This window comes from Triticum dicoccoides, chromosome 2B (genome assembly GCF_002162155.2).
Source record: "Triticum dicoccoides isolate Atlit2015 ecotype Zavitan chromosome 2B, WEW_v2.0, whole genome shotgun sequence".
NCBI classification, from domain to species: Eukaryota; Viridiplantae; Streptophyta; class Magnoliopsida; order Poales; family Poaceae; genus Triticum; species Triticum dicoccoides.
Genome location: NC_041383.1, coordinates 60,263,490 through 60,276,894, shown reverse-complemented (window position 1 = coordinate 60,276,894; position 13,405 = coordinate 60,263,490). Strand labels below are relative to the sequence as shown.

The following is a 13,405-nucleotide window of genomic DNA, read 5'->3' as shown; positions in this document are numbered from 1 at the left end:
TAAATAGAAGCAAAAATAGTTGTGATTAACTTTACTTAAAAAATGAGCATAGATGCTTATTTTTAATGGCTAATTATAATTCAGAAATAAATAGAAAAAAATAGATGTGATTAACTTAACTAAAAAATGAGCATAGATGCTTATTTTTAATGACTTATTACAATTCAGAAATAAGAAGAAAAAAATAAATATAGAAGAAAAGAAAAAAAAACTATATAAAAAACTGCTCAGAAATGAGCATAGATGTGCTTATAGAGAAAATTTAACCTAAATTCATAATAAATTTCTACTAATTTCAGAGAAATTCATATGAATTTAGATTAAATTTCCTGTATAAGGGCATCTATTTTCATTTTGAGAGGAGCTCAACAAAGGGAGAGAGGGAGGGGCTTATAAACCGGTCTGATTCCCCTTCGGTTGGCGAGGTGAGACTAAACTCTGACCTCAACGAGGGCCAACCCTTTAGTCCCGGTTGGTGGCGTGAACCGGGACTAATGGGCAGCCTTTGGTCTCGGTTCAAGCCACCAACCGGGACCAATGGTGGTGGACCAGGAGCGAGGCGCATTGGTCCCGATTCGTCCAACCAACCGGGACCAAAAGGTCCAGACGAACCGGGACCAATAGCCCACGTGGCCCGGACGGCCCCCGGGGCTCACGAACCGGGTCCAATGCCCCCAATGGTCCCGGTTCTAAATTGAATCGGGATTAATGGGCTGACCTGGCCTGGACCATTGCCCCCTTTTCTATTAGTGAAGGTGCAAAAAATCTGGTGCATCGCTGTTAACGAGGACACGCAGCATGAGCACCTCGTCATGCTAACCGGTCGAGAACGACTAGAGCTAGAAGGGTTCGCCGACCCAGACCCTCGTCATGCTACCGCCATTGCCAACTTGCTGCACTGCTGCCCAGTGATCCGTGACTTGCGGATTCGGATTCATAGAGACCCCTACCAAAACTTCATACAACGACGAGAGTAGTGTAGTATTCTCATCATCGGACTTTGATGTGTCCATGGACTTGTTCCGGAGGCGCTTCTCCAAGGAGATGGCCCCTCTCATGCTCGACCGGGATGATGATGATTCCTCGCGAGTTGCCGATCTCCCTGGTTTGACCAGTTGCCGGTTTAATTGCTTGGAGAATCACTTGAAAAAAGTGACGTTGCGGTTTGATCAGTTGAAGGAGTTGGATAGCTTCGAGGTTCGCCTCGCCAAATTCTTTGCGCAGAATTGTATGGGGCTTGAGGCCTTGCAAATCGATGATGGAAAGCATAACTTTTTAAGCCATATCAATTGGATGGTGCAGAGATGGAGATCTGACGCTTTGGATCAAACGAAACAAATAATAGGACTCGAGTCGGCTGACTCGTCGAAATAATTCAGAAAAAGGAAAGGCGATTATGGTGTCGATGTGGAACACAAAGTAAAAATCAAACGAAATTAATGGAAGCAAATGTTCGCTCCGTACACTTGTAGAGCGACGTGTTCCAAGCCTTAAATTTCCGCTAACTTATATAGATCTAAAGTTTATATCGTTGACCGAGAGAATACCAGTCTAACTATATCAGTGATCATTGATCAAATTGAATTGTTTTCGTGTGGTGCACAATATTTGTTTATATCGTCGACTTGCTACGATAAACAAGATCTATTGTTTTTCATGTATATTTTTTCTATGTATTCAGTAAGTTCTTTCGATAATAAATAATTATAATATTGTGGTGATTATTATACACAACTATTATGTCAGTAGGTGCCTCAGTTTTTCTTGGCCCATGGTAGTCATGTCAACTCTTTGTCAAATGTAGTGGTTGATATCGTAATTGTGCGTTTCTTCTGATGACTCTCAATGCAATAATTGTGATGATGTTTCATGGTCAATAAAAGAGTGGCATTACGCGTACCCCTTTGCTCTTTGACAAGGGCCAGAAGATAGGGTTTTCTTCGCCTCCCACTCGTGTCGCCGTTAGTTTGTCTTGTCTCCTCTAGCCTTAGGCCCATGGAAGCGTGCTGGGTCCCGGCCTTTCCCGGTGGGAGAGCTTCATTTTTAGATGTTTGTTTGTGTTTTGGTAGGGTTCGTGTTTACGAAGGCGAGGCGACGTCAGATCTCTGAAGATGGAATAAGATTCTCCCCGCCTAGCCCCCATCCCGACGATGCTTCTAGCATCATCGGAGGCCGTGTGAACGTTTGTATCCTATGGATCTTGCGGAATTTGGTTGGCGTTTATCTTCGGCGTTTTCTACTAATGTTGACCGTTGAGGAATAGATGAAGTTTTCTCACAAAAACAAAATAAAATAAAATAAAGAGGGTTATTGTCTAATAAAACAAAGGGGCCCACTCCAGGTATCACTAGCAGGTATCAAGGTGGCCCCCATGGCTCCAACTATTAACCACCTTCTATTTGCAGACGACATCTTGTTTCTTTTCAAGGCGAGTGTAGGGAGCAGTTGCAGTGTCAAACCTACTAGATAAATACTGCGAAGCATGAGGGCAGAGGATAAACCATGATAAATCTTCTATATTTTTCAGCAAAGGGTGTCTAGTCCCCACCAGAACAGAGGTGAAGAACTCTCTACAGGTCCAAAATGAGTTTTTGTCTGATCGTTATCTGGGAATGCCAACTGATGTTGGTCACTCAAAGAACGGAATGTTTAAATATCTGAGAGATAGAGTATGGGAGAATATTAAAGGTTGGATGGAGAAGCTGTTGTCCTCAGCTTGAAAAGAAGTACTGATTAAGTCTGTGGCACAAGCGATACCTGTTTATTCCATGTCATGCTTCAGATTGCCGAGAGGGCTATGCGAGAACATCACATCAATCATAAGGCAATTCTGATGGGGAAGTAAACAGGGAAGGAGGAAGCCAAGTTGGGTGGCATGGGACATGATGACTGGACCGAAACATATGGGTGGTCTCGGCTTCCGTGACCTGGATATCTTTAACCTGGCACTTCTGGCGCGTCAGGCATGGCGGACTATGACATCAGAACTCTCACTAAGCTCAATGATCCTCAAATCAGTTTACTTTCCAAACTGCTCTTTGCTAGATGCTGAGCTGGGATCTCATCCGTCGCAGATTTGGAGGGCTATTTTGGATGGCTGGGACATATTGGCGCAGGGCATTATCAGGAGGATTGGAGATGGAGAAACCACGGACATTTGGGCACACAACTGGATCCCGGGGGAGAGTTTTAAAAGGCCTATAACATCCCTGGTACAGCACCCACCGGCTAGAGTTGCACAACTGATTAATGCTTCTACCGCTTCTTGGAATGAAGGACTAGTTCGGTCTATTTTCACTCCTTTTGATTCTGAGGAAATTCTCAAGATTCCACTATGTACACGCAGAGTATCAGACTTCTGGGCATGTCATGAGGAACCACATGGAATTTTTAACGTTCGCTCGGCGTACCGTATGATCTTGAGGACAGAATTAAACAAGGAGGCATGGTTGCATGAGGCTGAGGGATCTTCGTACGTTTAGCATGAGAGCAAGCAATGGAGCAGCATCTGGCACATCCAAGTACCTTGAAAGCTCAGGATGTTTGTGTGGAGGTTAGCTAGGTAGTCCATGCCTACTGGCGAGCTGTTGAAACACCGTCATATGTCGACAAAAGAAACATGTAACCTTTGCGGGGCAAGGGACACATGGAGGCATGCACAACTTACTTGCCCGATGTCCAGCAGTGTTTGGGCGCTGGCTCTGGAACAGCTTGTCCAACATCTGGTTCATCGACAAGAAGAGAGCTCGAAGGACTGGCTTTTTGCACTACATGAGATACTAAGCAAGGAATAGTTTGTACAACTTGTTGTCACTTCATGGGCAATCTGGGGAGCGAGAAGGAAAGCAATCCATGAGGATATTTTCCAATCACCATTGTCAATCCAGGGCTTCATCACACGATACTTGAATGAACTACAAGTGGTGAATACAGTGTCGTCGAGGCATGTGGTAACTAGGGCCCCAAAACCTATCGTTTGGCAGCCGCCGGTTGCAAACAGTGCAAAAGTGAATGTTGATGTGGCTGTACCTCAGCATAGAAGATACGGCGCCGTGGGAGCAATAAGCAGGAATGTTGATGGAGTGTTCTTGGGAGCCTCGGCACTAGTTTTCAGATATATTGCTGAACCGGAAACTCTAGAAGCCTTGGCAATTCGAGAAGCTCTTGCCCTGTCAGATGATTTATATCTGCGGAGAATCCATGTGGCTTCCGACTGCAAAGTGGTGGTTGAGGACATTCGGAGGGAAAATGCCTCTCGGTACGGAGCAATCATACATGAAATAATAGATCACTCGTCGTCGTTTGATTCTTGTAATTTTAGCGATGAATTTATGAGCTCACATTTTGAGGCTCACAATTTAGCGAAGCATGCACTTTCTCAAGGGATTGGCCGCCATGTTTGGTTAGACCATCCTGGAAATCTTCCTTTCGTCCCTGTAAACATTGTGACGATTTAATAAAAGCTTCACGAGATTGTCTCAAAAAAAACCAGACCCGTGTACGACCTAGCCAGCCGCGGCCTCCCCAAAAAGTTAGGGTTCCTCTGCCTCCCGCTAGCGTCGGCGCCAGTCCGCCCCGTCTCCGTTGGCCTTAGGGTCATGGGGCGGAGTGGATCCCGGCTCTTGCTGGTGGGAGGGATCTGTTTTTAGATCTTTTTTCGAGTCTTGTTTGGTTTTGTGTCTTGCTTAGGAAGGTGAGACGACGACGGCTCCCTAAAGATGGAATAATGATCTCTCCGCCTAGTCTCCGTTTTGTTGATGCGTCTAGCATTGTCGGTGGGCGTTGTGGAGGTGTGTCTCCGGCTGATCCGTCTTTGATGGATTTGCTCGGATCTGGTCATCGTTCGTCAATGTTCTTGTGTCTTCGGGTTGGATCCTTCTGATCTACACTCTTCATTGGTGGCGGTTGTAGTTCTAGTGCATTGGTTCTATGGGACCTTAGCACGACGACTTCTCGGCTGTCTACTACAATAAGATTTGTCTGGCTCCTGCGAAGCAGGGGCGATGACAGCGGCGCGTCTTTGGCTCGCTTCAGTGATTGTAGTCGTCGCTAGATGGTCTACGAATCTGGATAAGGTTCGGTTCTTTGCGAGATGTGCATCATGATGGATTCAAGATGGTCGGAGAATCAGGATTGGATTTGAAGTCGGATAACCCGCTACGTAGTCGATTTGACTCAGAAGTCAGAACCCACCTCGAATATAAAGGTTGTTGCTATATCTATCCCTAATAATAAAGCACGGATTGACTCCGTGAGTTCACCGTCACAATACGCTTTCTTCCTATAAATTTACGCTTTCAGTTTAAATTAAAACATATACGCGAGGTGGTACTAAAGCGAGGTGGTACTAAAGCGTTGTTCAATTTCGCTTAGATCGTTCGGCACCCAGAAAGCGAAGTAAACGCCCCATCTAGAAAAGGCCAAGCGAAGAAACAACCCATATCAACCGGGGAGCCTCTGCACCGTCATGTTCCACATGAGTACGCAGTTGAACTGGTACTTGACGCCGGTGGACGGCGAGAAGCCGAAGTAGGCCCGCTTGCCGAGGAGCACCGCCGAGAGGTCCAGCGGTTCGCCGAGCACGGCCACGCCGGGCCTGCTCCCGTTCTTGCCCGGGCATACGTGGAAGTTCGATCAGCCCTTCCACTATCGTGCATCCATAGAATAGTCCCACCTCGCTTCATTAGATCGAATCAGTCCAGTTTATATACATGTTGCTTAGCAAATCAACAAGCAAACTTGGAAATCAAACAAGTAAAGGGCAAAAAGAGGGATTGGTATCCAGATGGCGAGCTCCGGCGGAGGCCGGGTGATGCAGCGAGGCGGATGGATGTGCGCTGCCGCGGCAGCGAGCGAGCAGGAGGCAAAGGTCAACGGAGGCCTGATGGGGAGAGAGAAAAGTTTGATCAGCGGGGTCGGCTCGACGGACGGAGCAAGATGGAGAGGGAGGCGTGCGGGGGAGAGAGAAGTCGAGCAGCCGGGGCGGCTCCGGCAGTGCTAACCGGCCACATGAAGCAGAGCTAAGTGGCGTCGGATGGATTTTTGCAGCCTCTGGCTAGCTGAGACATGCTGCTGCTGACTCGTGGGATTTTAGCTCCTAATTAAACCTCGACGCACGCATGGCCTATGGCCGATCCGAACATCACATACATGTATGTATGTCATGGCTGATCTGAAACAGAAAAAACCTGGTCGTCATTCCAATAATCAATCAGGCATAAGCACGCATCAAATTAGCCTCATCAAGACTCACACGTTGGCAGCTCACCTGAAACGGTGTCCAGAAAAAAAGTTTATCAGAGACGAACCCTGAATTGCATTGAAATTCTTTCTTAAATATTGGTTTGTTCTTATCATTTTGTTCCGAACGGTGATTTCACTTTTTGACTCATCATTTGTGTTGTTCGACTGTCTTGGATCCGCTTGCTTCTAACCGATACCTTAATAAACACACCAGCTACAACGCTTTCAGATACAGTATGTGAGACCAATTGATTTTTACTGTTTTCATTTGTTGGAGACGTACTTTAAGGCTAGAGGGACATCAAGCTTGGAGACAACGACTCAGATACTCCAAGTATATGGGGGCTGCCTTTATAGGACAAAAAATACCGTGGATGCTTTTATTAAATTAGGCCATGTTGATATTGCAGCCCTTTTAGTTTCAATTGCATTCTAAAAGTCCTCATCTCATTTTAGTATATAATTTGAAAGTTTTTCTTATCTCTAGCACATCTCTATAGCTATTGTTGAGTCTTGAAAACGTGTTCATTTAGTAGGAGGATGAGGCCATGCGGGGATAATAGTTTTTCACCCGTTGCAACGCACGGGCATATTTTAATTGTACAATTTTTGAACAAAAGATTGTAACTTCCACAATTTTCTTCCCCGGTTCCTGATTTTAGCTCATTGTTCATGTTTTTCCCTTTTAGTGAAACTTTGGTAGACACGACGACAATTACATTATGTTTACATAATCACAAGAACAATCATTAGAGAGAAAAGTAGCATTTTTTGCGCGATGAGTAACCATATTTGTGGATTTTAAAGATATGGAGTGCACTAGATTTCTTTTTAATATTACCTTCCTTTATCCATATCTCTATCTCTACTACTTAAAATAACCGTAAGGTTCCGTATCCCCTCTCACGTCGTCCCTTCGTCCGTCCTCTCGTCCGGTTTTTCCTACGCATAATCACCGCGTCCTAAATTATCGGGACACAATCTCTCGTCCGATCTGATTCGACGGCCTCCCTCCCATCTTCGTCGTAGGCGCAGCCTCCTCGCCCCAGCACAGCCGCCACATATACCCATCCGAGTACACCTCCCATACCCCACTCATGAAGCCGCCGCCGCCGCTCCCCCCTCCGAACCAGCGACTCTCTCTCCGTGACTCCGTCCCTCTCTTCCCAATGATGGAAGACATCGGTGGTTGTTGTGGATCTAGCGGCGACGTGGCCATATTCTTCCTCTCTCCCCATGTTGCTCCAGTGTGCCCCAGGGTGGCTCGGTTTATTGGTATGGCGGCAGCAAACGCCCGGTTGGTTGTCTTCGAGGACACCTTCTGTCCATGACACCACAAGGCGAGCGAGTAGACAGGAGCAATCGCGTTCCTGCAGCTACAGTCCAGCCTCCTCGCCTCCAAGATGTGTCCTAGACGAGGTCGTCGCTTCGCCTTGGTGGTGCCATCCGCTGCGCCAAACGAAGGTTGCCGCCCAACTCGCTCCCTCTGTCCCTTAGCTCGGCTCCCTCCGTAGGAGCCCGACGGGGTTGTGGGTCGGCTACTCCTCGTACAAGGACGCGACCGAGGTAGGCCACCGCGCTGCTGCACATGGTGGCGTGGTTGCTGGAGTACTTGACTCCTTTGCTCGCACACGTAGGTGCCAAACGGGTGCGGCGGGGAACATGGGATAGTGAGCGGCGTTGGAGTGGGGAACGACAGGGATACGGGGTGCCCCTGGGGCAGGACAGCACGATGTTGTAGCGGGGCAGGAACGCCGCTGCGTTGGAAATGGGAAGGGAGAGCGGAGAGAGAGATTCTTTTGTGCGTCCAGCTACTACTGCTGTACTGTTGTGAGATAGAGCAGCGGAAGTGAGAAAGATATCAGGCTGAGAGATGAAATGACATTTTCTATGCTACGTTGCTGATGAGATAAATTAGGAAGAGAGGGAGAGAGAGAGAGAGAGAGAGAGAGAGTTCTAATGTGTTATGTAGTGCTTGTTGTTTGGCAGAACAATGGATCCCTACATGGATTTGCTGAGTGATGCGAACGCCAATGCAATTTCAGACTACCATTGTACTCCCTCCGTTCCTAAATATAAGTCTTTGTAGGGATTCCATTAGATGGACTACATACGGAGCAAAATGAATGAATCTAAACTTAAAATGCATCTATATACATCTGTATGTCATTCATAGTGAAATCTTTACAAAGACTTACATTTAGGAACGGAGGGAGTATTTTTGGGTAACCATCAAAGTGCATTGACGATATAATGTGGCTTTTTGTTGTGCATCCAGTAGACTATCGAATACCATGCATTTGAAACAAATGTTCAAGTTGTTTCAGTTTATAAACATGTAAAACCAAGAAGAAAGGTCAAATTAATATGACCCGTAAGAAACTTGACAATATTGTGCAATCTTCTCACAAATGTTCGATTATGCCGCTGCCTGCATACTGGAGTTATAGACCGCTAATACTTATGTCAACTCCATACATGTGTATTACTATGCTGATTCTCTTATTCTTTAGGAAAACGTTTGGTGCCGGTCAGCCGGCCGAAATTCTGCCGGTTGCCTCGTAGAGCCACGTCCCCACATGGGTCCTGCACACACGACCGCTTACCAGAGCCTTATCTTATCATGTGAGTTGCTTTCATCCATCCATTTTTCTACTCCAACACAGCCCCTGCCATTCCCCATCTTTCTCCACGCCGTCATCCGCTAGATCCCGCGCGCAGCCGACGATAACCACCATTACTAGGGCTCCTCCTTTCTCCCCCGCAACCAGCAAGCCTCTCGCGAGCTCGATCTTCCTCCCCTCTCTACTCTTCCCCACATGTCCAAGCTGTCGCGCGGCCACACCATCACGAACGCCCGTACCACCCATCGGCGACGATGGGCGGCGCTGAAGCCGTTCGAGACGCGAGCTACAACCGACAAGGTAAAGATTCAGGAGGTGTTGGAACCAACCGTCTACGGAGCTGCAACCGGCACGCGATGATGCTGGAACCAGTGCTTTCTGATGTTGGAATCGGACACGCCCTCGCCATGCAGCGTGTTTTTTGCTGGATCCAGCATTTGTTTTTGTTGGAGTGGCTTTTTTGGTTGCTACAATCGGCTTTGGTGGTTTTTGCTGCTGAGATTGTTTTGCTGGAACCAGCGTTACATTTTGCTGGAACAGGCTAATTCGTTTGCTACTACAGAAGTGTTTTGCTAGTATGATTTTTGCTGGAACCACCATTAATATTTGTTGGAACCACTAAATCTTTTTGCTACAATCAACTATCGAAGTTTTTGCTAGTATGATTTTTGCTGAAACCATCATTAATATTTGCTGGAACCGTCAATCTTTTTTGCTTGAATCGAGTATGGGAGGTTTTTCTTGCTTTAGATTTTTGTTGGAACTACCATTAATTTTTGCTGGAACCGGCAAACGTTTTTGCTTCAACCAAGTACTGGAGGTTTTGTCGTTTTTGCTTCAACAAAGTACTGGAACCGGCAAGTCAATGATGGCGGCGAGCCGGAGACAAGGATGCCGGGGATTCTACAACTATGGTGACCCCATGCTGGAATTCTCCTGTGTTCGAGCTGCGACCATGACGAGCCGAGGCGAGCGTACTGGCACAAGCGACCGGCGAGCGCGGATGGCGTGCGTGGTGGCATGGGTGGCCGGCAAGCACAAGAAGCCGAGGACATGTGCGGGCGGCCGGCAAGCACGAGAATTTGACAACAAATGAGGGCGGCCGTTGAGTATGTCTGAGCCAATTTATTGCCTTTTCCCCCTCGCTTTTTCATTCGCGTTTGACTTTTTGAGGGACGAATAAAAGTTGTATCGTACGGTTAGAAAAGACTTTATCGTACGCTCGGCAGCCGACCGGTCCAATTTTGGGCCGGTGCGCCGGCACCTAGCACTGCCCTATTTTTTATATTTTACTACTTTTCGATCCCCAGAACAAATCTATATACATTACCAGATTTTGGTAATATCTGTTATAAATCTACCTTGAAGCATGCCAACATAGTGTACATTTTTTTCTCCCGAAATTAATAGATTCTGCTTAAAAAGCAAGGTCAAATTAATTATTCTTCCATGATTAAAGAAAATGGATAACGGAAATAAATGACTCAATCAAGCAGTTAAACTTTAAGCTACTGGAACATTGTTTCTCATGTGACCATGGTTTGGTCGATTTCCATGGCATTATTTCCCCCTTTTGTGGTGGCAAATATAGCGTATATGATTCTTTTGGTAATACAGGGACGTGCTTTGGTTGGATGCCCAATATAGAAAGCAAATATGAGGCACTGTCATCTAAGAAAAATTAAAATGTGTGTTTGGATGGGGTGCAGGAGGGATCGAGAGCCGGACGCGTCATTGACAGAGGTGGAGATATGAAGAATGGGCGAAGAAGAAGAGTAGCATTGAGATACGATTGTTGTTAAACCATTAGAATAATAATATATGCTCCCGTTGCAACGCACGGGCATTTACCTACTCAGTGAACTTGCTGGACAGAACATGTGGATGTAGGAAATGGGGTATGACTTCTATGCCATGCAATCATGCAGTTTCTGCAATAGTGAAAGCTAAGTTGCAGCCAGAGGACTTTGTGGCTGATTTCTTCAAAAAGGAAATGTACAAAAAAGCATTTGCACATATCATATTTCCTGTACCTGGTCCAAACCTGTGGCCAAGGACAAAAACTCAGGACATAGAGCCTCCAGTATTCAAAGAGAAGGTTGGGAAGCAACAAACAAATAGGAGGAAAAATCAGTTTGAGAAGCCAGCACCAAGAGATACATCTAGGATGGCATCTATTACTTGCAACAGCTGCAAACTTGTAGGGCATAGATACAATGTTTGCTCCAAGCCCCTCAAGCCAGCTCTTGCTATGAGACTAAACCAGCATCAGGTTAGTTAGAGTAGCACCTCAATTATCTTTATTTTGTCTCCATTGTAACTTACATTCCTTAACTGTTTTTGAAATGCAGCCAAACAGGTCACAGGCTTCTACTTCAACAACAAATGCATCTACAGCTGCTGCACCACCAAGGAAGAGGCCATCTTCATCTATTGCTGCACCAGCAAGGAAGAGGCCATCTCCATCAGCCACTGCTACTACACTTGCTGCCACTACACCTGCTACTCCTCCAAGGAGGTCTCCCAGGATGAAAGCTACACCTGCTGCCACTACACCTGCTGCTCCTCCAAGGAGGTCTCCCAGGAAGAAAGCTACCACTGTCGGTGCAGCCTCTAGCTCGGCTGTAGGAAACATGTCAACTTTTCAAGCTCCAAGACAGAGTGGAAGAAAAAGGACTGTTTCATACAAGTTGAAAGAGTACTTCTATGCTTCTGGTAACTAGATTCCTTTGTCTTTCTTGGCTTGTGATGCCTTTGTGTTGGCTGTGAACTACATTATGCCTTTGTTGGCTTTCAGAACCTATGATGCCATTGTTGGCTTTGAACTAGCTTATGCCTTGGTTGGCCTTGAACCATTGTTGGCTGTGAGAACTTGGATGTTTATCTTCAATGTTGCCTTGGATGGATGTGAGAACCTGAAATGTTAGCTGTCTTGGATGTTTATGTTATATGTTGCCTTTGGATGGACTAGATGTTGATTGAGTTTGTTGGCTGCGATGCTGGTGATTCTGATGATGATGATGCTTACTATGATTCTAGGGTCCCTCGGCGTCGAGAAACCCACCAAAGTGAGTCTAGGGTCACTCAACGTCGGAAAACCCACCAAAGTGAGTCTAGGGTCCCTCGGCATCAAAAAACCCACTGTCGGTGTCAAAACCGGCGGATCTCGGGTAGGGGGTCCCGATCTGTGCGTCTTAGGCTGATGGTAATAGGAAGCAAGGGACACAATGTTTACCCAGGTTCGGGCCCTCTCGATGGAGGTAAAACCCTACTTCCTGTTTGATTAATATTGAAGATATGAGTAGTACAAGAGTAGATCTACCACGAGATCGTAGAGGCTAAACCCTAAGAGCTAGCCTTTGATGGTATGATTGTAGTTGTGATCGGCCTTCTAAGGACCATCCTCTCCGGTTTATATAGACATCGGATAGGGCTAGGGTTTACATGGAGTCGGTTACAAGGAAGGAAACATAATATCCGAATCGCCAAGCTTGTCTTCCACGCAAAGGAGAGTCCCATCCGGACATGAGCCGAAGTCTTGAGTCTTGTATCTTCACGCTTCGATAGTCTGGATGATATATATAGTCTGGCTGTCGGGATACCCCCTAATCCAGGACTCCCTCAGTAGCCCCTGAACCAGGCTTCAATGACGATGAGTCCGACGCGCAGTCTTGTCTTCGGCATTGCAAGGCGGGTTCCTTCTCCGAATACTCCAAGGTTATTATCGAACACGTAGACCGTGTCCGGATCTGTGTGGCGCTTGGGAAGTAAGCGATTCTCAACAGGCGAGTGGGGAGGCGCACCGCTTTCGCCGCCTCTATAAAGGGATAAGAGTTCCCCATTTTTACCCACGCATTCTTCCTCCTCTGCCCACCCTTGCCTCCTCGAGCTCCAGCACCCTAGTTCAAGTCTTCTCCGCACAGCTAAACATGTCCGGAGCAGGCGGCAAATGGGTGGCTTCTACCGTGAAGGAGAAGAACATCGCAAGTCTACGGGCGGCCGGATACTTGGCCGCAGACATAGCGCACCGGCTACCAGACGGTGGGCAGGTCATTCCAACTCCAGGACCCCATAACAGGGTCGTGTTTCTTGCCCACTTCGTCCGTGGACTGGGGTTTCCACTCCACCCCTTCGTCTGTGGGCTCATGTTCTACTACGGGCTAGATTTCCATGATCTAGCCCCGAACTTCGTCCTCAACATCTCGGTGTTGATCGTCGTGTGCAAGGCTTTCCTCCGCATCAAGCCTCATTTCGATTTGTGGCTCCAACACTTCTGCGTGAAGCCGAAGATCGTAAGCAGCCAGCAAGCAGAGTGCGGAGGAGCCATGGTGGGCAAAATGCCTAATGTCACCTAGCTTGATGGATCCTTTGTGGAAACCGTGAAGGGTGGCAATCGGGGTGGTTCTACATCAGCGAGCCGCGCGACGCCCACTAGGTGGCGGCCCCCAAGTTCCGATCTGGAACCCCTATGCGGCTCACCTCCTGGAACAAAAGGGCCTGCTATAGGGAGAATGTACAGAGCTGACCGGACTCATAAA

General features: G+C 47.0%; 1 protein-coding gene across 1 annotated transcript; it reads left to right on the top strand.

The window, feature by feature from the left end:
* The first annotated feature begins 8,904 nt into the window (after positions 1-8,904).
* On the top strand, positions 8,905-11,788 carry LOC119362146. Its single transcript, XM_037627342.1, has 3 exons — positions 8,905-9,976; positions 10,577-11,139; positions 11,219-11,788. Exons 2-3 carry the CDS (start codon positions 10,768-10,770, stop codon positions 11,588-11,590), a joined length of 744 nt encoding a protein of 247 aa, XP_037483239.1. The 5' UTR covers positions 8,905-9,976; positions 10,577-10,767; the 3' UTR covers positions 11,591-11,788.
* Positions 11,789-13,405: the final 1,617 nt, after the last annotated feature.